Source organism: Marmota flaviventris, chromosome 3, assembly GCF_047511675.1.
Source record: "Marmota flaviventris isolate mMarFla1 chromosome 3, mMarFla1.hap1, whole genome shotgun sequence".
Lineage (NCBI taxonomy): Eukaryota > Metazoa > Chordata > Mammalia > Rodentia > Sciuridae > Marmota > Marmota flaviventris.
This window is the reverse complement of record NC_092500.1, coordinates 5,149,926-5,174,202: the sequence shown is the minus strand read 5'-3', so window position 1 is coordinate 5,174,202 and position 24,277 is coordinate 5,149,926. Positions and strand designations below refer to the sequence as shown.

The window sequence follows — 24,277 nt, the reverse complement described above, 5'->3', positions numbered from 1 at the left end:
GGGCTGGGCGTCGAAACCAGGCCTCACGCGTGCTAGGCAAGCGCTCTACCACGTGGCCACACCCGGCCTCCTGAGCAGTGTCCATCTTTGGGTGACTTTCTGTGACCAATGACCAGGGATCCGGTGGCTTTGCACAACAGAAGGGGATCTCTCAGTTCTGGAGGCCACCCTGGGAGCAACGTGGGGCGGGCAGGGCTGCTCTGGAGGCCCCCCAGCTCGGCTCCAGGCCTCTGCTAGGGCTTGGGGGTCCCTGGCCAGCCGGGGCACTGGGGCTGGTGGCTATGTCACTTGTTCTCTGGCTCTGCTGTCCCCTCTGGCCTCCTCCACATTTGTGCGCCTCGGACCTTCCTCTCCCCCCCAAACCAACTCGTTTTACTGACTTAAAAAACAACACAAAAATCTGCTGCAGAGGGTCCTGGGCCACTTTGACTTGAAACAGCAAAAACAGAAGGAGCCAGCACACAGCCCCGTGACGCGACCTCGCGGAGGGAGAGGAGGAAAGTGACATTTCATGGCGGTCTATGACGCCACAGGCTGTCAGAAAGGCCAAGCTGGATCCCCGCAGGTCAGGCAGACCACCAGCCTCCTGGGACGCCTGGGTCTCCAGCCTCCGTCCCCAGCCTCTCCCGCACACAGGGCTCCACCCGAGAGCCGCGGTCCCCTCCTCCCGGCCGCGGGTCCGCCGTTCCTCCTCAGGCGGTTTCGTTCTATTATAAGACACGCACATCTTTCTGCTGGTACATTTTGATCAACATCTTACACAAAGAAGAGTCTTGATTTTGGAGCGAACCTTTTCATGGGTTTAATTGGCAGTGGAAGCACAATCCCGTGACCGCGTGGTACCTGGGAACTCGTTCCCAGCTGCAAGAAAATGTCCGGTTTTTAGAGGCAGCCCAGATGAGACTGCGTGGATCTGCACAGTGAAACACTAGGAAGCAGGGAGCGAGTAAAGCGGATGATTTCTCATCAGTGGGCATTTGTTATTTTGCTTTTGGGAAATTGGAAGAAATTGTTTTCTTTGTGTTCCAAATGTTGTGGTAACTTGAGTCATTTCTTAGCTTTCTCCACGCCACCTTGAATCGCTGAAATGAGTGATTTAAAGTATCAACTTTTTTTTTTTTGGTGCTGAGGTTTGAGCCCAGGGACACTTTGTCACTGAGCTACACGCCCACCCCTTTTTATTGAATCAAGGTTCCCTAAACTACTGAGGCTGGCCTCCAACTTGTGATCCTCCTGCCTCAGCCTCCCAAGCTGCAGGGATTACAGGTGCGTGCCACCGCACCAGGCAAGATCAAAGCTCTTTCTGGCCCGAGGTGGCTGAGGATGGTCACCTGAGGCTTGCCTTCCTGCTGAAGTGCTGTGGGCTGGGTGGCATGACCACACACCCAGGTGGATGCCTTACGGGGCTGGTCCAGCAGAAATTGCCAGTGACTGAGGTACTGTCCCTCTCCTTTCTCTCAAGAGGCCTGTGGTCATTGGATTTAGGGTGGATCTCATCTTGGTCACATCTTCAAAGACCCTGTAGCCCAATCAGGTCACATTCATGTCACGTTCCTCACGACTACAACACTCAGGGTCACTCCAGGGGAACGGGGTGCACAAAGTAACCCCACAGAGACAGAGAGACGCCTTCTTCTTTGGGTCCTGTGACGGCTGCTCTGACCTTAGGGTCCATGGGAAGAGAGAGAGCGAGAGAGGGCGAGAGAGCGAGAGCGAGCACTGCTGAACCCTTTTATTGGGGAGAAGCCATTCAAACGAGGCCAGGGGTCGGTCAGGTGTCAGGGGGCTGAGTCTAGCTTCGTGATGTCTGCTGTCAGCAGGTTGAGTGACATCTAGGAAGGCCACACCCCAGGGCACAGTAAGAGAAGGGGACACACAAGGGGGTTTCCATGGATGACTCTATCCCAAACAGGGCAAGGGGTGGGATGACAGCAGAACAGGTGACGTGGCTCAGCCTCAGGGTGACACGCCTACATCTGAAGACATGCCCTCAACTTCCTGAACCAGGACAACGTCCAGGTCACTGTGAAATGTAGTGACCAGTCAAAGTCTCTTGTTTCAGGATGGAAGGCGCGGGTCATCCAGAGTGGGCCCCCACAGTTCCTAGCTTCTGGAAGTTGGGGCATGGGCGTGTCTTGGGGACACTGCAGCCCACGGCAGCCTCGGCAGAGGCCAGGGAAGCCCAGGAGTTCACTTCTGCTGGTCTCCACGGGCTGCCTCGGGGCAGCACAGGGAGGTGCCAGGGGCCTGAGGCCGGGCTGGGCCAGGGTGGGGCCGGGAGCTGTCTGGCCTTGGTGCAGAAAGAGCTGGTGCCCAGAGCAGCAGGCCTGGTGAGCTGGGGACCTTCAAGGCCACAGATGGGACAGCCAGCCCTGTGTCCCACTCTGCCCCTTCTCCGAGGGTCTCCATGGCCCCACGAGCCTCCTCGATGCACCTGCCCAGTGTGAGCAGGGACTCACCTGCTGGGTGACCTCCGTGAGCACGGCTCCTCTTGTCACCCAGTGCTCAGCTGTCCTGGCTCCTGGTCCCCGACACGGGAGCCCTGTCACTCTCCCCACCACCCTGCCTTCTCTGCACTGCAGGGCACCGGCCTCGGTCTCCCCCCTGCTCTGGTGGCTTCCTGCAGCCTCTCCCGGCCACGGCCCCCGTGTGCAGCCGGCCCCTGGCACAGCGCAGGAGCTCAGGACAGGAGCTGGTCAGGGACAGCACTTCCCGCCGTTTGGAACCATCCAGCAATGGGAAGGCCTGGCAGCAGCGAGTCCCGTCACTGCTGGTATTTAAGAGGCCCCTGGGGGCACTCACAGTGGGCATCGAGGGAAGGGCAGGCAGAAGCTCAGGGCAACCACAGACCCTTCCCAGGGACTCTGACCGTCCAGCCCACCCTGTCCTGCCATCTCCAGGTGACCCTGGCCCCTCCCTCGGCCCCGTCGCTACAGATCTGGAAAACGGGAGGGGGCCGCATCCATTTGTCTGTGCCACCCACATGGAACGGCTGCAGGAGGGAAGACCAATATTTATTCATTATCATATTCAGAAATTAGACTGGGGAGCCACAAATAGACACTTCCAACCAGAGCCCGTCTGTCCCTCCTCTCGGGCTCCTGCGGCGGATTCCGTGTGCGTGTCACGTCTTGCCGCCTCCCGCGCTGGGGACCGCTTGAGTATTTGCCAGGCGCTTGGTTATTTTCTGAGTCGATTAGCGAAGGCGGGCGGCCTGGCCCTGGCCCCCGGGGTTCTTTTAAAAGCAGGCGCTGTGCTGACGGCCGTGGGCAAGAGGAGCCCTGCTCTGGGGTGCGCTGTGGGGGCGGAGGCAGGTGCCAGCAGCCGCGGGACAGCCCACAGGGCCGGGGCTTCACCTGGGCCTGGCTGCCCGTGTGCTCCTCTCGTGGCCAGCTGCGTCTGGACAGGACCCGGGCTGGTGACTCCTCGCCATCCACCGGAGGGTCTGCGCCCGCGTCCAGCTGTGCTGACCACCTCACTAGGGTCTCATGCCCACGTCTGTCTCCCCTGCCCTGCGTCCCCTCTGGATGGCCATCTCCTTGCAAGAGCAAAGCAGCTGCTTCTCAGCACACAGATGCCCGGACGCTGCACGCCAAGGGTCAGCAGGTCCCCACCCAGCACCGGCCTGCCAGCAGCATCTGCCACCGCTCTTGGGTCCCTCCCTTCCTTGCTGCCCTCTCTGCCCCGACGGCCAGGCCCCTGCACGTCCTGGTTTCCCCGCTGCCTGTCACCTGGGCCTTCCCCACCCTCCTGCCGCTCCTCTGTCTCCTTGACCGTGAGCACGCCGGACAGCCCCAGCTCCGTTCCCAGGGTGTCTCCTAGGACCACCAGCCCACACCTGATCTTGTTCTGACCCTTGGCTTTAAATGCCACCGAGGTACAGAGGACGCCCATGGCGGGCCTCAGCCTGGACCTTGGCCTCACCCGCAGCACCTTTTCAGCCACCTCTGGGACGTTCCACCTGGTGTCCAAGCCACCGCAACACGTCACAGCGGCCTCCCCCTCATCTTATGGGGCAGCCCCGCCTGTCCAGCTGCTCAGGGGCGCGTTCCCCGGGCGCCTCTTCTTCTCACCCCACACCCAGCCTGTCGGGAAATCACACGGCCCACCCCCAACCTGCCCCCGGAGCTGACCGCTCTCCCCACCCCTTGCCCCCCGCCTGGTGCCCTGCAGCCTGCAGGAGGAAAGACCAATATTTATTCCCGCAGCAGCTGGAAGGACCCACTGCTCTCCTCAAAACCTTGCTGAGGCGCCTGCTCTGCACCTGAAATCGAAGCCAAATCATTTCAGGGGTCTACAGAGCCCCAGGCCATCGGACGGGCTCCCTGTGTCTTCTCTAGAATCACCTCCTGCTGCCCCCCGCCCTCCCACCCCCGCTGAGCCGCCGACCTTTCCTCTATTCCTCCCACACGGGAGGCCCACTCCTGCCCCAGGACCTTGCACCTAGCCTCTGCCTCGGTGCCCTCCTCCCACACACTCACTGGCTCACACCTTCCCTTTAAACTTTGTGAGCCCTCATTAGCACCTTACTGAATACACAACTCCTCTCCCCACTCCCCCGTCTTCTCCGAGTGCCCAGGGCCTCCCGACGTCCTGCTGTGTCCAGTTGTACACGAGGTATACTGTTGTCGCCGTCTCCTCCTGTTAGGCTGCAAGCTCCTTCAGGGGTGTATATTGGGTGCTCAATAAATACTGTTGACTGAATGCATGCGTGTTAAGAGCACCGTGCCCAGGTGGCATATGGTAAGTTTTGGCACTTCTAGTTACCATGGGCTTGGGAGCCACCGAGAGGTGAGGCCTTCATGCCTCTTGCAGATTGTGAATCTCCTGGAGCCTCAGCATCGGCCCCTGCTGCAGGGCAATGGGGCCAGTCCACCCCTGTGGTCAGCATGAGGGTTGGTGGGGCAACACCGGAGCCTGCTGGGGAACTGGCCTTGGCTACATTGCATCACAACCACCCTTACTGTTGCCCTGGACATCCCCGACGGGGTGAAAACTCTACACGGAAATGGTTGATCAGCTGCGGAGCAGAAGGGCTCCGTGGGTTGTGAGCCCCTTCCTCTGCCTGGGGGACGGTCCCCACTCCTGTCTATCAAGCTTTGAGGCTGTGACATGATTTCCCACAGACAGCTCAGTCAGCCTGGGCAAGGTCACAGGTTGGCCTCCTGGGGGTTGTCCCTGAAGGTTTGGTTGGGACTTACCCTGGAAGAAGTAAAGATTGAGGACAAGGGACTGAGGGGGACCAGGCAATGGACACGGGATGGAGGACAGCTAGTGTCTGGAGTGTGGGTGGGTGGATGTGTAGATGGTGGGTGGGTGGGTGGACGGACGGAAGGATGGAAGGATGGGTGTGTAGATAGGTGGGTGGATGTGTGGGTGGGTGGGTGGCTGGACAGATGGACGGACGGATGGATGGACCGATGGCAGGGAGTAGGTGGGGTGTGGGCGAGGGCAGGCAGGCTGCTTTGGCTGATCAAGCGTTACAGGAGAAGTGAGTTATAGGCCGACTGTCTGGGCCGGGTCCCTGTGACTGAGGGTTTTGGGTATTTCACGCTCCCCTCTGGGCCTTCCCACAGGTGGACTAGAGGCTCACTGGTGTCCCCTCCAGCTCTGGGTCTCAAGGAGCCTGAGTCTGTGGGTTGGGGCCAGGTTGGGCCACAATGTTGCCACCGAGTGCAATGTTACAATACGCTCTTGATACTTCCTCATCAAAAGCCGAAGTTTATTTCCCTCCCCTTGAATCCAAGCTGGACCTGTGCTGGTTCTGACCAACAGAATGTGGCCAAATGACCCAGCTCCAGCCTTTGTCTCTTGGAATAGACACAGGATGGGGGGACAGCCAGTGTCTGGAGTGAGGACGGATGGATGTGTAGACGATGGGTGGGTGGATGGATGGATGGATAGATGGATAGATGGAAGGATGGATGGATGGATGGCTTCATGGTGCGAGGAAGCTCAAGCAGCGATGTGGAGTCCCCCCTGGCAGCCCCAGGGGAGCCGGGCTCTCGGAGGGAGGACTGTCAAACCCTCAGTCATCCCAGCGTCCAGGCAAAGCCACGTGAAGCATCAAAACCAGCCACCTACCCCACAGAATGGTCATGGTAAGTGTTACTAACTGTGTCCGTCTGTTTGGTGCTGGTGTAGCAGAGCACTGTATGCCACCGCAGAATATGCCATACTCTGTAGTTTATCATGAATGGAGATTTATTTTTCACCGTTCCGGGGACTGGAGGTCCAATATCCAGACCAGCATCTGGCAGAGCCTTCTTTCTACATCAGCACATGGTGGGAAGCCGAGGGCAGAGAGCAAACTCACTCCTAGGAGCCTTAATCTGTGCCCGAGGGTGCTGTCCTCGTGACCTAAACACCTCCCTCTAGGCCCCACCCCCCTCAGTGTCAAGCTGGGACTGAGCTTCCGACTTGTGAACGCTGGGGTGCATTCACACCAAAGCAGCCGTCTGAGTCTTAGGTGGTGTGTTACACAGCAATCGACAACCTACACAACTGTCCAACTGAGAACTTGGCTTACAATGCATTTTAATGACATGAACAAATACATACATTACACGTAAATGCCCAAACGTGTTAACATATGCACAATTCGTCTCCCTGGCAGACTCTCTGGTTCTGTTTTCCTTGGCTCCCTCTTCTCCTTCCCACTCAGCTCACCCTGTGGCCCCCATCAAGCTGATCTGTTCTTCTGAACCCTGCAGGACCCAGTGTTAATGTCCATAGACACACACAGAGGTGAGACTGGGGGACGCCATTGTGTCATGAAAACGTGATCCGCAGACCGTCGGCATTCTGCATCTCTCATTTGGCAATTCTTTGTGAAAATCCCTCTAAATCCCTGCAGAGTCCAATTCATTCCTTTAAATAGTCGCATGAAATTCCGCAGCCGGCTCTTCCTCGTCAGCCGACTCTCCCTGGGGGCTGCTGCAGCCAGCGCACAGCTCGTGAGAGGATGGTTAATTTTTCAGTAATTTTTTGAGTCAGTTGTTAAATACAGGCAGTGAGAAGATTAATCATATGAACTTCCAATTAAACGCATTATGTTAAAAACAAAGGTGATGAATATTGAGAACAGTGTGTTGGCTGAGTGTCATCGTGCTGGAGGTGGGCCGTCCCTGCAGAGGTGGGCTCTGGTGCCTGACGCGTCTCCTCCCAGGGCTGCGCGGGGCGGGCGCACCCCTAGTTGTGGTTGGCCACGGTGAAGCGCCCTCGCCAGGGGACGTGGCAAATGCTGCGCGCCAGGCCTTGACCTGCTGCCCTGTTGATTCTCTGGACCTGAAGAGGCTGGGGGAAATGTGAGCGCTGGTGGACCTCGACCCACGTGGCCTCTGTGGAGACTGCGTTGAGACCCGCGCTGAGGACGCACCAGAATGTCCCACCAGGATCTGAAAACTTGCCCACTCAGAAGGAGTCGCTCCTGAGCCGGGAGCAAGAGTGGTGTCCAACGTCTCCTTGTTTCACTTTTATTTTAGCAACAAAAACTAAAATGTCGGTGGATTTCCTGGTGGGACCTGCGTTCCCCGTTAGCGCACGGCCGCAGCGGCAGGTTGGCTGTGGGTCTAAGACTCTGGCAAAAAGCAAGCAAAGCCACCTGTGAGAGTCGACAGACCCCACGAGTGTCACCGCAAAGAGCATTGCGTCTTATTATTTATAAAGTCACTGCCACTCACCCCTTAATAAATGTTATAGTAAAAGTACACACACACACACACTCACACACACACACACACACACACACACACACTCACCCCTATTTGCTGAGAGCCATTGCCAAGTAGGAATGACACATGGCAATTTCTTTGTCAGCCTACCCAATGTTGCTTAGAGGAAGGACTCTCCATATTGACCCAGGTCATTTGCAGTGACATTGCATGTAAGGTGACCTTGCTCAAGGACCAGGGCGGATCCAGGTTTAGGGTGTATCCTGCTGGGATTAGGGAGTATCCCGCTCCTTGGGTTTAGGGCGGTTCCAGGTTTAAGGTGTACCCTGCTGGGAATAGGGCGTATCCTGCTTCCTCAGGCGCGCCCACTCCTTGAGTTCCCGTTGAGTTCTCGTGGGATTTAGAGAGAGTATTTGGGATTTCGCCCAGAACGTGAATTGGGCGGAGAACGTGATTTTCCCCCAGAACGTGTGTAGAGTGCCGGTGTGAGTTCGAGAATAGAGAGTTGCTGTTTGAATCTACAAGGTGTGTGGTGGCTCGTGATTTTGTGCCCAGCCAGACTGCGGCACCTATTTTCTGGGGAGAAAATTGTGTGTTACCTACTGACTCGCCCTGGCACCTGGCCCCTGCCCGTGGCTTTCACTCACATATTATTATGACTTTGTTTCCCTCCCAACACGGGATCCCACCACACTGGCCCAAGGGGACGTGGACCTCTAATTTTAATGGATATTTTCAGATTGCATTCAGCGGGGTCGTGGCAGCACATGGCTGCTGACAGGGGTCCCACAGAGCTGCTCTGGCCATCCTGACAGGTGCTCGGTGGCTCGGTCACTTCCACTTGCTCCCTCCCCGCCTGCTCGGTGGTCTGCTGCCCTCTCACAAGGTCATTGCCTTCGGCTTGGGCCTGTGAACTGCTCCTCTGCGTCCTCTTTGCTGCCTACTGGGTTGCTTGTCCCCTGTCTGTCCTCCTGTGACTCCACATAGTAACATATTCCTCATGTCCTCTGTGTCACACAGACATCAGTTCTCGTATAGCCCGAGGGTTGTCATCCAAGCTCCAGCGTGTCAGGTCTGGGCTGGGGACATTTCCCTGTGTCCACAGGTCTGGATGCTTTAGGCTTTCTCGTTGGGATTTCTATTGTTTAATACTTTAAGCTTATTACTTCTATTTGGCAAAAACAGGGGTCAGTTTTATTTTCTCCTGGGTGGACAGGCAGATATGCCCTTGCCATCTGTTGAAATGTGTAGTCTGGGGGCCGGGCCGGGGCTCAGAGGTAGAGCGCTCTCCTGGCATGCACAAGGCACTGGGTTCCATCCTCAGCACCACGCAAATGTAAAATAAAGACATTGTGTCCACCCAAAACTTAAGAAAAATCTTTTTTAAAAAATGTTGTAGTCTGGTTTAAAAAAACGTGCATTGATTAGTAATTTCCCATGGTGGCTGGGTTGGTGGCTCACGCTTGTAATGCCAGTGGCTCAGGAGTGTGAAGCAGCAGGATCCGAGTTCAAGGTCAGCCTCAGCTAGCGAGGCCTAAGGAGCTTAGTGAGACCCTGACTCAAAATAAAATAAAGGCTGGGGATGTGGCTCAGTGGTCAAGCATTCCTAGGTCCAATTCCTGGTACCAGAATGATAATAACAACAACAATGATAATAATAATAACTGTTATTATCATTTACATGTCCCACTGTATTAAAATACGATCACCACATATATCCACACACGTCTCTCTATTCCAGTCTGTTCCTCTGTAACCGTCTATTGAACTGAGCATACTTTTTTCTAGTGTGTTTGAATTTGGGGGTGTTTGGGGAAGGTGCTATGTGCCCCCTTTTTGGGCTAAGCTGATTTAGATATAATTTAGGTGTGAGGCGTCCCCCAAAAGCTCATGCAGGGGACAATGTGAGCGAGTTTCGAGGTGGAGTGATCGGGTTCCGAGGGCCTTAACAATCAGCGTGCCCAGGCACTCACGTGGACGACCGGGGGTGGCTGTGGGCGTGGGGTTGGCTGTTCCTGTTTCGAAGTCCTCCCCTCAGGGCTCCGTGTTGAGATGGGAACACAACATGGAAGCAGCCGGTCCCTGAGTCACCTTGTGGAGGGGACCTTGCTTGGAACATCGCCCAGTTCTATCATCTTTGCATGAACAACTCCAGGGTTCAAGGGAGCTTCCCGCCTCAGCCTCCCCGGAGCAGGGACCGCAGGCAGCGCCACCACACCCAGCTAACCCTGGATCCCACCGGGGCATCGCCAAGCCGCCCTCACCGCGCTGCTGCGGTATCAAAGAGCTGAACCACAGGGCGCGGATTCAGCGGCTGGCGGGGTGCGGAGACGGTGGCCACCGAGGCCTGAACCCAGCCCCCTGCGTCAGGGGGCCTCTGCGCGGATCTGTAGCCACGGAACCCAGAGCACCTGGCAGACTTGGGAAGCCACTAAGCACCCAAGGCCAGCCCCCCGCCCTGAAACTCCCTGAGCCCTGGAAGGCGAATGCAAAGGAGCCAGAGCGTGGGCTGAAGTGGGGCTCTGACTCTGCACTTCTCACAGCCTCCGTCCCCCTTCCCCAGGGGCCAGCGTGGAGGGTCACGGCCGTGTCCACCAGGGAGGTGGCAGGGGAGGATGGGGAGACAGCCAGGAGCAGGCAGCCCAGTGACCCAGGACTCCTCCCAGGGGAGACCCATCAGTGACCTCCCAACCCGGAACCCAGAAGGGTTCTCCTGGCTCCTGAGGCAGACCGTCTGTCCCTTGTCCTTGAGGACTCTCCAAACCAAGAGGAGGCGGGGGCAGCCCTGATGGGGACTGTGCAGAGGCTCTGAGACCCTAGGACTCTGCTCGTGGGAGTCAGGCTGACTCTCAAGGGGAGAGTGTGGAGCAGACGTGGGAATGGTGTCCAGTGGGGCGTTGGGGGAGGCTGTGCCTCCTTCTTCCTGAGAGTTAGGTGGGGCCACCTGATTCGTTCTAACAGATGGCATGTGGGCAGATGTGCTGCAGGACTTCCAGCTAGCGCTGAGGAGCGGCTTCCCTTGTACCGTCTCCCTCTGTGGTGACCACGGAGGGTGCTTGGTGATGTGCCAGTGGGTGTTGCTCCCCACGATGCACGGAATAGGCTTCTCACCAACCCACGGTAGGACTTTGCAACACAATTTCCTTGAAAACTTAATAAGCTTGTGATTTGTTTCCAGAAAGTTCTGCAGGCCCTCAGTCCACCCACACTTTTTATTTTGCCATACACATTCGCCTGTTTGCACCCAAGCCTTGTGCCTCCCTTTTCCTTGAGGACACACACACACACACAATTTTTTTCTTAGCCACTGGGCTTCATTTGCATCTGACTATTTTGGGTTCCTACCTACACAGGCGTAGACCGGGAGGTGACAGCTCAGTTCTGCCTTTCAGTCCTGCAGTGTGGCTCCAGGTCTTCGCGGTGCTGCAGTCCGGGGTTCACCTGCGCGACGCGGCACAGGTGAAGGTGGTGTCGCCGGCTTGCTTCTGGCGGAGGGAGCGTCCTCCGGTCCGGGCTCCTAAGTGAGGCCCTCGAATACCCTTCCGCTCCTCGGTGTCCCTCTGCCACGCGGCCCGTGTCGGGTGGCGGCGTCTCTCCCTCCGTGTTCGCCTGGATTCGAAGACTCGGGATCGTCTTAGTGGGAGATACTTGGTTACAAATTTAACTTATTTCATTTTCATAAGAATCTTCGAAATCCTCTTTTCCCAGGATCAGTTTTGACAATTTGTGGTTTTAAGGAAATTATCTCGTTTTTCAATTTCCACGTTTTAGATACAGCCCCCCCCACCCGCCGCGCCCCACAGTCCTGTTCAGGCTGCGCTGACCGCCGCCTCGGACTGGGGGGTTCACAGGCCGCAGGGATCCGCTCCTCCCAGTCCGGAGGCTGCGGCCCCAGGTCAAGGTGCAGCAGGCTCAGTGGCCGGTGGCCAGTGGGGGCTGTCTCTGCCTCCAAGGTGGCACCAGGTGCTGCGTCCTCGGGGGTGACCGTGTTCACGTAGGGAACTTTTTAAAGTCTGCTTTTAGTTTAGGTGGGCAAAGGACAAGGGCTGAGTCCCCAGGTGACAGAAGAGAGGGAGGGACAGGGGCCCGGCTGGATCACGCCTGCTCTCATGGGGTCGCTGATCCCATTCAGGAGGGCTCCTCGCTCATGACTGGTCCCCTCCTGTGTCCCCTCGGCACACTGTGTACTGGGACTTGGGTTCCAAGATGGGAGCCCCGAGCCTGGTCTCTCTTGGGTTGGCTGGAGGTGGAGACGCTCTTCTTTTAACTTCTGATACTGGACACTTTTTAAAGTCGGCTTTTAGTTGTAGCTGGACTCAGCACCTTTGTTTTTTATTTTCATGTGGCACCGAGGACCAGCCTCCCACGTACCCGGGAGCGCTCTGCCGCCGCCGCCCAGCCCCGAGACCGGGCGCTTTGTGTTCTCTGTTTCCATCTCCATGAGTTGTGGAGGGTCTATCAGCCGCATTAATTCCCTCCGCTTACCTCCTCTGCTTGGGTTTGCATTCCTCATTGTTCTCTCCCGCCCGCCGGGTGCTGTGTGTTCCGCGTCTATTTTTAATCTGCGAGAAGCAGGGCTTGCTCATTAGCTCGCAGTCAGTTCCACTGTGTCACTCTGGGGAGGACCCACGTCCGCGCCCACACTCCCCCACCCCGGCGCAGGCCCTGTCCCCTCTCCAGGCCTCGGAGTCCCTGGCCACCGCTGTCCCCTCTAGCTCGAGGGACCACATCACAGGAGCCTCGTCTGCATGATTTCCTTATGCTCAAACGTTTCCTAATTTCCATTATGATCTCTTCTTGGACTTTAGGCTATTTATATTTCTTATATTCCAAACCAGTGGGAATTTTCTTGTTGCATCTATTTTATTCTTCGTAGATTTCTATCTTATGGTCAAATAATGTCCTGTCAAGTTTTGTCTTTTATGAATAACACATAGTTCTTCTTAAAATATGTATTCTTCTCCTTCACCTCCTTCTTCTTTAGTACCAGGGACAGAACCCAGAGGTGCTTGACCACGGAGCCCCATCCCCAGGCCTTTTCATTTTCTATGGTGAGACTGGGTCTCACTAAGTCGCTAAGGACCTCACTGAGTTGCTGAGCCTGGCCTTGAACTTGCGATCCTCCTGCCTCGGCCTCCGGAGTCACTGGGATTACCCCACCCACCCCGCTTACCTTCATTCCTGGAATATGTCTTTGCAGGGTTTAGGATTTCAGGTTGACAGTTACCTCCTCACGACGGATGCGCCACATCCTCCCTGTGTGCGCTGCGTCGAGGGCAGTGGGTGGGCCGTCCAGCTGTGCTCCCCTGGAGCCGTCCACAGCCCCTTCCCTTTTCTGGATGCTTTACTACTTTCTCTTTGCTTCTGCCTCAGCTTGGTGGGACTTGTTGCATCTGTGGCTTGATGTCTTTCATGCCTTGTAGAAACTTCTAGGCCTTTCAGGTCTTCAGGGTCACGTCCGGTTCCCCTCACCACTGTCCTGGTACGACGGTCACCCTCAGGTCCGCCTCTCCTCTGCCTGGTGCTCTGTGGTGTTCCCCACCGTTTTCTCTCTCTGTTCTGCATTCGGATCATGATCTCTTCCTGGACTTTAGCTATTCATATTTCTTCTATTCCAAACCAGTCGTGGTTTGATTTTATTTCAATTACATTCTTCAGACGTGTCTTCAGGTTCATTGATTCTCCCTTCAACTGTTTCTAATCTACTTTTAAAAGTGACACCTCTTCCCTTTGTGGTAATTGAATATCACATGCAGCTGTAAGCAGCAATGCAGAGGAATTTCCTTGTTCAGTTTCCCCGTGAAAACACCCTGCAAAATTATGTTGCACTACAGTTAAGACACAGAATATTTCTATTACCGCAAAAATTCCCCATTTCCCTTTGAATTGTCGACTTGATTGGATTAAGAGACGGTGTGGATTAAAAGGATCATGGGTGTATCTGTGAGGGTGTGTCTAGGAAGGATTGGCATGTGGGACAGCCAACTGGAATGGAGACCCTCCCCAGGAGTGGGCAGCACCACCCAATAGGATGATGTCTTGGGTGGGATAAAGGCTGGAAGAATGGGAGGCGCAGAAGCAAGCTGGATTCTTCTTGAGCTGGTTCTTGGATGCTGCTGTGATCCTCTGAGGATTTCGGATTCTCGCTTCGTCACTCTTCCAAAGCAGACAGTGACAGTGATTCTCCAGAAGACTTTGGTCTCAGACTGGGGTAGCCCCCCTGATCCCTCTTATCCTGGGGCTTCAGCCTCTTGCACGGTGCAGCTACTGGGTTCTTCCAGCTCTGCACCTGCGGACAGCCTTGGTGGGCTATCCAACTTCTGGTCACATGAGCCAACCTAACAAATCCCTCTTTTATAATTATACTTCCTGTGGATTCTGTTCCTCTAGAGAACCCGACTAATACAGAGTCAAATCCACTTTCCTCCTGCTCCACCCCTCCTCAGCCCTGACAGTCATTAATATGCCAGTCGTTTGTAATATTGCATCATTTCAGGCATGGTGTATAAATGAATCACAGTGTGTAATCTTGGGGGTTGACTTTTTCACTAAGCATAATTCTCAGATGGTTGCATGTACCAATAGTTCATTTTTATTGCTGCATACTATTCCCTTGTGTGGATGTACCCCTAGTTTTATTAGTCACTTACCTGTAGAAGGTCATCTGGGTTATTTCCAGTTTAGGGTGCTTTTGGAATAAAGCTCCTGTGAGTAGTCATGCAGGTTTTTGTATGATACTAGTTTTAAATTTGTCTGTGGTAAATGCCTAGGAGTGTTATTTCTGGGTTAAATGGTAGTTGCACATTCTGTTTTTAAAGAAAATGTAAAATCATTTTCTGTAGTGGATAGACCATTTTACATTCCCACCAGCAATATATGCGTAATCCAGTTTCTCTGAATTCTTACCATTTATCATCATTATTTTAAAATCTCTGCTGCTCTGGTAGGTAGGCATCGACACTGTGGTTTTAATCTGGACTTGCCCTGTGGGCATGATGTTAAGTATATTTCAAGTGCTTATCTGTGGTCTGTCTTTACAAAAGAAGTGTCAGGCATCTGCTCTGAAAGACACCGCTGAGGGACATGAAGCAAGGCCCGACACCTGGAAGGATACCCGTGTTCATGGACGGGAAGACAGTGGGCGGAGGGAACGTCCTCCCCAGGTTGGTCTGCGATTCAACAGCATCCCTACCCTACCAAAAGCCCCGCTGGTTCGTTGCAGAAATTGACAAGTTAATCCTAAAATCCGCGTAGACGTGCACGGGGCCCAGGGTACCAAGACAATCTAGAAAAAGAACAAATCTAGAGGATTCATAGGTGGCCCTGCCGTGTGCGCAGAGGATGGTCCACCCGTTCACGTTGAAGTCCTCGCCTTTCCTGCCCCTCCTGCTCCCACTGGCTAGCGCTTCCGGCCCTGCCCTGATAAGAGGGCCAGGGTGACGTCCTGGCCTTGTATCTGGTGTGACCTGCTCTGTATTTTTTAAGGACTGTCTCTTGGAGCCGCTGGTGGACAGCCGCGTAGCCGTCGGCGTGTCTCCCCTGAGATGCCTGCGAGGGTCCTTGGCCCATTTGGAATCCCGTCGTTCGGGTCCTTTCTGTGGAGTTGGGGGTTCTGTGTGTTCTGAGCCGGTGTCCCCCCTCCGCTGTGCGTTTTCGCAGTGTGACTTCCGCTCCGGGCTGCTGGCGGTGTCTTACAGGAGGACTTCTCACTGTAAGGAGCTCAGCTTATCAGTCCTCCTTTCAGGGTCACGTCCGACGTACCCACGAGGTCCTCACCAGCCCACGTCCACCGGGGTGTGCTGCGTCTCCCGGGAGCCTGGCGGCTTGGTGCTTCTGTTGAGGCCTGTGCCCACCTGGAGTGACTTTCCTGCCGGGAGTCGGCTCTGCCTCGGTCCTTGCTCTTTGCTGTGGGCTGTCCCCTGCTGCAGACGCTCTTCCTCTCTGCCCGTGCCGCCTGCTCCGGGCGTTGGGCTCCAGCCGGCGGATCCCCTCTTCTCGCCCCGCAGGCCGTGCTCTGCTGTGACTCCCACAGAGGAGACTTTGGTCCTTCTCTTTCTTCATTTCCCGGTTTCTAATGGCTTCTTTAAGGACTTCCCACACCTTTGTTTGCAGCTCTCCGTTTCCCGACATGGTTTTACGTATGTTGTGCATCTCGAGCAGGAAGACTTGGTGGCTTGCCCCACGGGGGCCGCAGACCCCGGTCACCCACGTGTCTCCCTCACTGATGCCCTGGTGGCCTGCCAGGGGGACTGTGGTGACAAACTGTGGACATTTCCGGAGGCCTTGATGGTCAGGCCTCTCTGGAGGGGGATAGCGTTGGCGGTGCCCGCTGCCCGGGTGCTGGCAACCTGCCGGAGTTCCAGGCCTCTGGCCCCCCGAGGGCTGCCAGGGCCTGTGTGCCCTAACTCTCATGCAGCCTTCAGGGTCCCGCCCTCTGACCGCGCTGGACACCTGCTCCCAGGCTGGAAATCTGTGTCCCGTCTTCTCGGCGTCCTCCCCCAGAATCAGCCGAGACCCCGGGAGAAGCAGCCCAGAGCAGCTCATGTCCCCCTGTCCCTTGCCTTCAGGTAGGGTCAGGAGCACTCCGTCCAGTGGCCCCTGCTGCTCTCCTGGGGGGCAGCTGCCCTGGCCAGTCGTGGGTGGATGCTCACTGGTGGGACCCCTCCTGTGGGTGAACGCTGGAGATGGTGGCCCCACAGGGGACGGTGAGGGACAGTTCTCCAGGTAGGAAGCAGCAGTGCCAGGGAGGGGGGGCCAGGGAGAGGGGTGCCAGGGAGGGGGTGCCAAGGAGAGGGGGGTCCTAGGGAGAAGGGTCCCAGGGAAAGGGGGTCCCAGGGAGAGGGGGTCACAGGGAGGGGGGGCCCATGGAGGGGGTGCCAGGGAGGAGGGGCCAGGGAGAGGGGGTCCCAGGGAGGGGGTTCCAGGGAGGGGGTCCCAGGGAGAGGGGTGCCACAGAGGGCAGGAGCAGTGGTCAGCAGCCATGGACGGGTTGCTTTCCTGGGTGGGTTGAAGAAATGATCGCAGCAGGATCTCTTGGCCTGGTCAGTATGGGGTGGCCCCTGGCCCCTGCCTTCTGCAGGACTGCAGGACACGTGTCCTTGGGGAGCCGTGTGGGGCCTGTGCTGCAGGCGGTCTCCCTCACTCGGGGAGCCCCTGTCAGGTCCACTTGGCTCAGCAGTGACAGTGGGGAGGGACGAGGACAGTGACAGGCCACCTTAGGTCCTCAGACCAAGGGGCGGCCAGGGTCTCAGGGAATCCAATGCCACCGTAAGGTCACCAGGTGACCAAGCCTGGCCCCCTTTCCATGCCCGAAGCCCCCTGTTGCAGAGACGGATCCCGTGATGTCTCCCTGCCCCCTGCCCTCTGCCCACATGGTCAAGTTCCATCACTTAGGTGGACACGCAGGCCTGAGGCCCCCAAAGCCAAGGCCCCTACTAGGTCCCCACTCTTGATAGCAGGGGGCCAGAATCGACACTGTCCCCAGTATGAGGGCCACCGGGGAGGACCTCAACCTTAGGAGCACAGTGTTCCCTGAGGAAGGCGGCTCTGCTGGGGAGCGGTGTGCGTGTGTGAGTGTGTGCGCGTGTGTGTATGTGTGTATACGTGTGCACGTGTGTGAGTGTGCGTGTGGGTACGTATGTGCGTGTGCATGTGTGTGTATGTGTGTGCACATGTGAGTGCCGTGTCCTGGTCTGGGCTCTGCCAAGGGCAGGGGCATGAGAAGACCCTTGGGCTCATGGAGGAAGCTCGCTGTGCCCCAGGAAGTGCTCCCCCCGCCTGCCCTCCTCCCCCTGCCCTCCTCCCCCTGCCCTCCTCCCGCCTGCCCTCCTCCCCCTGCCCTCCTCCCCCTGCCCTCCTCCCGCCTGCCCTCTCGCCGTCCTGCTCTGCTCCGGCCCTAAAGCTGGGGGTCAGGGGGGAGGCGGCTGCTGAGGGGCGGGACCCCGAGGGCCCGGAGAGCAGACTCAAGTTCCTTGGGGAGGGCAGGGAGGTCGGGAGGCAGGACCTGGTCCTGCACTTGGGAACGGCCCTGCCCTGGCCAGAGAGGGTCCAGAGTGACCCATGGGCACCACTAAGGGAGGCACGGGACTCCCAGGGCTCGCAGCCCGTGGGGACGCCCAGTCAGGCGTAGGTGGCCTGCGTGTGCCAAGTCTGGGGTCAGGGCTGATGGTTCAGAACCGTCTTCTGGGTCAGGTTCAGAACTGCACCCCCAGGAGGGGCCTGGCTGGGTCTGTTTTCTGTGAAGACCCCAGAGCAGGTGGCTCTTCAGGAATGGGGTCTGGAGGCTGGGGCCTCGAGAGCGTGCCACGGCACCTGGCAGGGGACTTGTGGTGACAGAGCAGGTGGCCGGCTGGGGTTCCTCTTCCTTTGAAGGCCCTGATGCCAGCCCAGGGTTTGCCCTCAACATGCCCTCCCATCTCCTCCGCAGGGCCCCGCCAGGCGGTGTCATCACATGACGTCATCGTGTGAACCTGGGGGTGGTGTGTCTGACGTGGACTTTGGCGTGTGCATTCAGACCAGGGCGCCAGCTGGTCAGGTGGATTAACCAGGGCCACTGACCACGAGGCCATCCACGGCAATCGTCCCTGACCTGCCCTCGCGTGCTCCGTCCACCGAAGGCCTGGGCCCGCTGCGGCCTGTGTTCTGCCCTGAGCCGAGGTGGCCCCACCTGGCCGCTCTACCTGCCCTGACCCAGAGACCCCTGAGGTCTGCAGGGTGGATGGACTCGGTGACTGGTCCCCATTCCTCTCCGTCTGTTGCAGGCCCTGGCCCTAGTCCTCTGACCTGCCCACAGAGGGTGAGTGACCAGCCACACAGGTGTGGGCTCCCGAGAGCACCTGGAAACGTGACAGCAGAGTTGAGCTCCGGTGCAGCCGGCGCGACTCTGCAGTCCTAGAACCGACGGGCAGCACTGCGGTCAGGGAGAGGAAAGCACGGGGTGGTCGGTGCCAAGCAGGGTCTCGTGGCATCGGCTTGGGGTGACGAGGAATACCACTGGACTTCGGTTTTCTGGGCTCTCAGCTCTTGGAACCTCACTCCTGCTCCGTGAGGTCAGCGTCCACAGGACAGAGAGGACCTTCCCGTCCCTCCTGCAGCCACGTGCCCTGGAGTTTCCTGCTGTGTGGAGTGGACCCGGCCCCTCAGCCTCATGCCCCGTCCCCCCGATGGCCCTGGTGGGTCTTTGACATCTCCCACCACCTTGAACGGTTCCCAGATGGGCACCGTTTAGAGGCCCAGGCACGTGGCCAGCGCTCTGTGGACGTCTGTGGAGTAGGTGGGTGGCTGCCCGCCTGTGCTGGGATTTCCCAGGACGGTCCTGGTCCCTTCGGCTGCTCGACGTTGGCACTCGAGTTTCAGGCCACCAGCCTGGGTTGTGCGTGTCCATCCGAGTGCCACTGCACACACCCATGTGGCGGGTGGGCCGGGGCCTGGGTGGCGCCTGACTTGCAGGTGGGCTTCCTGCAGGGGATGCCGCCCACTCTCGGCCCCTGACCGTCCGATGGTGCCTGGGGGCCAGGAAGACCCTGGCACTGGGCAGGTGTGTCCCCTGCCTCTCCTGGCCTTCCTGGGTGGGGTGCCCTGCAGAGGCCGCTGTCCCTCCACTTTGACAGGACGTGCCCGCACCCACCAAGGGCCGCTGGGCCCCCTTGGGCTTGGGAGCTGCAGATTTGCTCCCACAGGCTCCTCCTTGGTGGGGACCCATGGGCCAGGTTGAAAAATTAAAATGAGCCTCCAAAACGTCTCCGCCTGCCGCTCTGGGCGCCTGGTCCCTGGGTCTGGCGTGAGCTCCAGCAGGGCCCCGCGTGGGGACTCAGCCCAGCCCGGGAAAGGACGGGCGGGGCAGTGGGATGAGGGTCGTCGGGGCGGTCACAGGGCCCTCAGGTGCCCTCCCAGTGGGGGCAGGGCGTGGCCACCCGCACCCCGTCCTGCTGGGCTGGAGCCGGAGCCGCCTGCTGCCCAGGAGGACCAGCCTCGGCTCCCGCGTCCCTTTGTCATCTTGAACTCCCACGTGGTCTGTCACGCAGGTCCAGGCTGAGACGCCCCAGCTGCCCAGCTCCACAGAGCCTCATCCCTTGTCCCTTGGACGGACGGACTCCTCGGCAGGCCCCCCCACCACGGCCGCCCTCCTGCTTGCTGCCGGGCACTGCCAGCCTCCCAGCGGGCAGGGGCCTGGGGGCGCTGCTCGCTGCTGAGCAGGACGGTGTGCGCGCAGTGGGGCCGACGAAATGAGGCGGCGGGCGCAGGAGGGACACACGTTTATTGAGCAGGGCCACCGAGCTGAGAGCTGGGAGAGTTTGGCCTAACACTGTGGAGGGAGCACGTCTACACTGCAGCCCGCCCTGGGGACTGACGGGATTGTCCCCCGGTTGTTCTTCCCTGTGTGCCCGGGGCAGCAGCAGGGCAGGGGGTGGTGAGGGTGAGCTCTATGGGCAAATGTTACAGGTTTACATGGAAGTCCCCACTTAAAGTGGATGGATTTCTAGAACCTTCTAGAACCTTCCGCTCTGGTTTTCCATTGGCCTCGTCACCCTGTCTGGCAAAGATCAACGAGTTTCTCAGACACCAGGCCTGACTCACCTCTCATCCCATCACTGCCCGGCACAGGGTCCAGCACAGGGCAGGTGCTTAACCTGGACGTGCTGAGCAACTGAGACCCTGGGCGGCCGCGGGGGAGCTGAGCGATGGCTCTCCATCGGGGCCCTGGGCTGTGGAGCACTTTGGGTCTCTGCACCCGAGGGCTGACCTCCTGCTGGCCACGTGGCCCCGGCAGCCTGCCCACTCGAGCTGCTCCTGTGTGTGGCAGTGGGCGGCCTCCACACGGCCAGCTGGGGCGTGCTCCTACCATTCCGTGGTGGGGACGAGTCCCTAAGAACCACCTGCTGGCACTGTCCAGACCCCAGGGCCCCTGAGGCACTGAGGCTGGCCTCACACACGGCCAGCTCCAGCTGGCCCCCTGCTGCTGACTGCAGCAAGAAGCCTGGGCCCTAGGCGAGGACGCTGGCAGGACCCCAGCCACGTGGTGACCTGTGCCCATCAGAGGACTTGCAGGGGGACCGCAGTAAAAACTAACCAAACGAACAAACACACACCCTGAATCACACACACGCACACACTCACACTCACACCCGATACTCGGACACCACAGGCCCCGGGCCACTACAGGAGGGGGCAGAGGTGAGGGAGGCCTCGGTGCGTGGACCCCGGGTGGGACCCACCGGCCGGAACCCTTCTGGCTCAAGTCAGCCAGGGTCACTTTGGTTTGTCACCCGAGTCCACAACGAGTCACCCTCAGAAGCCACCAGCCCAAAGGAGAACTATTGCTTGCGGACGGGTGGTCCAGGACCCTCCCCTGCACCCCGGCCCCCAGCCCTGAGTTTGCTCCTGATGCTAGAAGTCCATGGAGGGGGGTTTGGGCACAGACGGCGTCTCCTCCTCTGCCGCTGCCTCCGCCTGGGCTCCTCTTGGTGTCTCTGTCTGAGTTGTCCTTGGAGGCTGCACCGGGTGCTTCGGGTGTCACCTCCCCCATCCTGAGGCACGGCGAAAAGGCTTTCTGAGGAAACAGAAGGAAACAAAATATCACCTAGTGTCTCTTCCATGGGAACTTGCTGGGGTCATTTGTCTGGGGTCTCAGGGACAGAAAAGGCCAGGTTGTGTCCTGTGGACTTGGTGAATCATGTGACTATAATTCTGGGAGCAAGACAAAAACACGTGCTGTCCCTGTGGCTCTGGACAGCACTTGTGCCCCAGCCCATGCAATAAGAGAAGAAAAATGCAGATATAGGATTGGAACAGAACCAGGATTGCAGTGAACTGAAGACAAGCACCTAGAAAATCCAACAGACTAACAGACGTCTTTCAGAACGACGGAGCAGATGTAAAGGGGTGAGTCCCATCTGAGAGACACCAGGTCGACATAAGACTCAACTGCGTCATCCACCTCGGCAGTCACCAGGTCACCGTGGGCCGTCTTGTCTGGGCACAGTCTCAGTTAAAAAAACAGGTTGTGCTGACAAAATTTTTAATATCGTTCCTCCGTGGCCCTCAAAACTGCTCTGGTTGGATGACCAATTTCCTGGTCCCCCGTGCCACCACAAACTGAAAATATTAGAAACACACACAGATGCCATCTGCAAGATGACAAAACCCATTATGTATCTCAGAGTCACTCCACTGAACATGCCCACATCATACACAGTCATGGGGAGGACACGCAGGTGCCCCCGAAATGCCTGGATGGCTGGAGACCAGCGGGCAGGGGCAGGAGTGTGGAGACCGCCTGCAGGGACACGTTCAGCTTTGACAGGGAGAGTCGTTGTGGGCAACACAACGAGAAGCAGACGACCACCCACCTGTGGAGGAGCCACGATCCCGCCTCTGCCCACGGAGGAGCAGCCGCGGTCGCCAGTCTCTCCTTGGCAGATGAGGTGGTCACGCGGCAGCCCACGCCCTGTAGCGGAAGTCCGCTGGGCTACAGAGGACCATGGTGATTGCCGGCTTTGCTTATCGCCATATCACCAGGGGCTAGCTGGCGCACAGTAGGGACTTAATCCATATTTGTTGAATGAGTGAATGTGCCAAGAATTTAAAGCCCCGATAAACCATCTTGTGATCATGAAATCAACAAAAAAACCTGTTGAATATATTTAAGATTATAATTCCCACGAGCCCTTCTTAAATACCCTACAGAGGACACTTAGGCAAACCGAGGGGCAATGGGGTCACTCTTGAGAAGAGCCCCTGGCAATGAGCACAGAGTCTCTTTAACTCGAGGGCCACGTCTGAAAGAAATCCAGGGATGGGGGTTATCACAGAAGAGATGAAAAAGAAAGCAAAGAACTGATGTGACACGTGGGATGGACGGAGGTGAGATGGGGGGCGATACGGACAACTGCGACTCATTCATTCATAGTCTGATTACTCAGAAACTGAGGTGACGTCAGAGGCATCAAGGTAAATAGAAAGTGTAATCAACTAAAATAAAATGCTGGGAGCAAATGGGAGGGAAGCAGAGAATTCTGGATTCCGACCTTCTCCCTAATAGGGAGAAATAAGTCCTGCATAAGAAAAACTGGATTTTACGTCTATGGTGTCACGTTGTGATTACGAAGGTAGCCACGGACTCGAAAACACAGCCTTCCAAATTATCAGAAGGCATAAATACAAAAAGTAAAACAAAGAAAACAGGACATGTGGGGAAATCGGCACCCACAGAAGTTATCAAAGCAGGAAGCATTTCATGAACTACGATGAGAGAAGGAAGACCCAGCGCGTCCGCCCCGTCAGTGGACGTCAACGAGCCACACACACTGGCTAAAGAGAGGACCCTCAGACTGGATCACACAAGGTGCCCGGGACAGAGCGACTCAGAGAGGTCGGGACTCAGGGCCACGGAACCGTGCGGTTAAAAATGGCTGAACGCTAAGACTTATGTCACGTGAATCATGTCCCATTTTAAAAGGGAGGACGGGCAGAAACATGACAAACGGATGCAGCCCAGGGAAACCAGGGGCTCTGGCTTTAGGATGAGGGAAGCTGAAGGTGGGCAAGAAAGAGCAGAGAGAGGAACCAAGGCTCTGTGAGCGGATCCAGGATGAAGGTCGTCAGGAAGAACTGACCGCAGTGACGGAGCTTCAGGAGTCACAGCAAGGACCGCTGGGGATGGAGGAAGAAAGGGCAGAGTGGGCTGCAGCCTTGTGTGTCTTCACTCACCTCCTCAGCCCACTACAGATGAAGGGGCAGAAACCAGTAAGAATATGGGAAGCCAATGACTGTGTGTGTGTGTGTGTGTGTGTGTCTGGGGGTGGGTGTGAGTAGAAGACAATGTGATATTTATAAAAATGCTTTTGAAAATGCACACACAAAAAGGGACTATCAGGCCTAAATTTTCAAAAGTAGAAACAGAATTCTCTATTACAGTATAATAGAATTTGAGAATACTAACCACAAGCTCAGAAAACAAACTGTAGCACCAAGAAGTATGTAAACTCGTTAAAATAACTGTCGAATCAAAGGGAGCAAAATAAATAAATTAATAAAAATTGCAAAATATTTAGACAATAACAGTTAAACTTTTCAAAACAAAAATTAAAAAACCATTTTTAGGAATAAAAAAAAAATTTCAGAACCTGGTGATGCAGCCAAAGCAATGATCAGAGGAAAATTCATAGCCTTAAAAATTAATGATTTTTATTAATACACAAGAATGCATGAATTAATCATCCATTTCAAAAAGCCAGAGAAGGAAGACAAAATAAACCCAATATAGATATAAGAAAGCAATAAATAAATTAAAACTGAAATGGAGTTAAAAATAGAAAAGAAAAAAAGGGAACTAATAAATCCAGCTGCTGGTTCTTTGGCAACAATGAATCATGTTAACTCTTGGTAAATCCAATGACGCACAAGGCAGAAGGCTAGGAGGGGAGACACATGCTGGAAGGACCATCTGTACCTTCGCTTTCCTGCTCCACTTCCCACTCTACCTTAACCTCTTCAAAAGGCTCCAACTACTCCACAGAATTTGCCCTTGTCAAGGTCACCAACAACCTCCATGCTGCTAAAGCCAGTGGTCAGGTCTCGGTCCACTGCACCCGTCCTCTCAGACC

The 24,277-nt window shown here is 56.7% G+C and overlaps 1 protein-coding gene across 1 annotated transcript in view; it reads right to left on the bottom strand.

Annotated features, from left to right (window-relative positions):
- Positions 1-21,080: 21,080 nt before the first annotated feature.
- Shisal1 (shisa like 1) overlaps positions 21,081-24,277 on the bottom strand; it is a 54,145-nt gene continuing 50,948 nt past the window's right edge. Inside the window, exon 5 of the mRNA XM_071609133.1 lies at positions 21,081-21,222. Within this exon, the coding sequence (XP_071465234.1) occupies position 21,222 (1 nt within the window). The 3' untranslated portion in view covers positions 21,081-21,221. The remainder of the gene's footprint in view (positions 21,223-24,277) is intronic.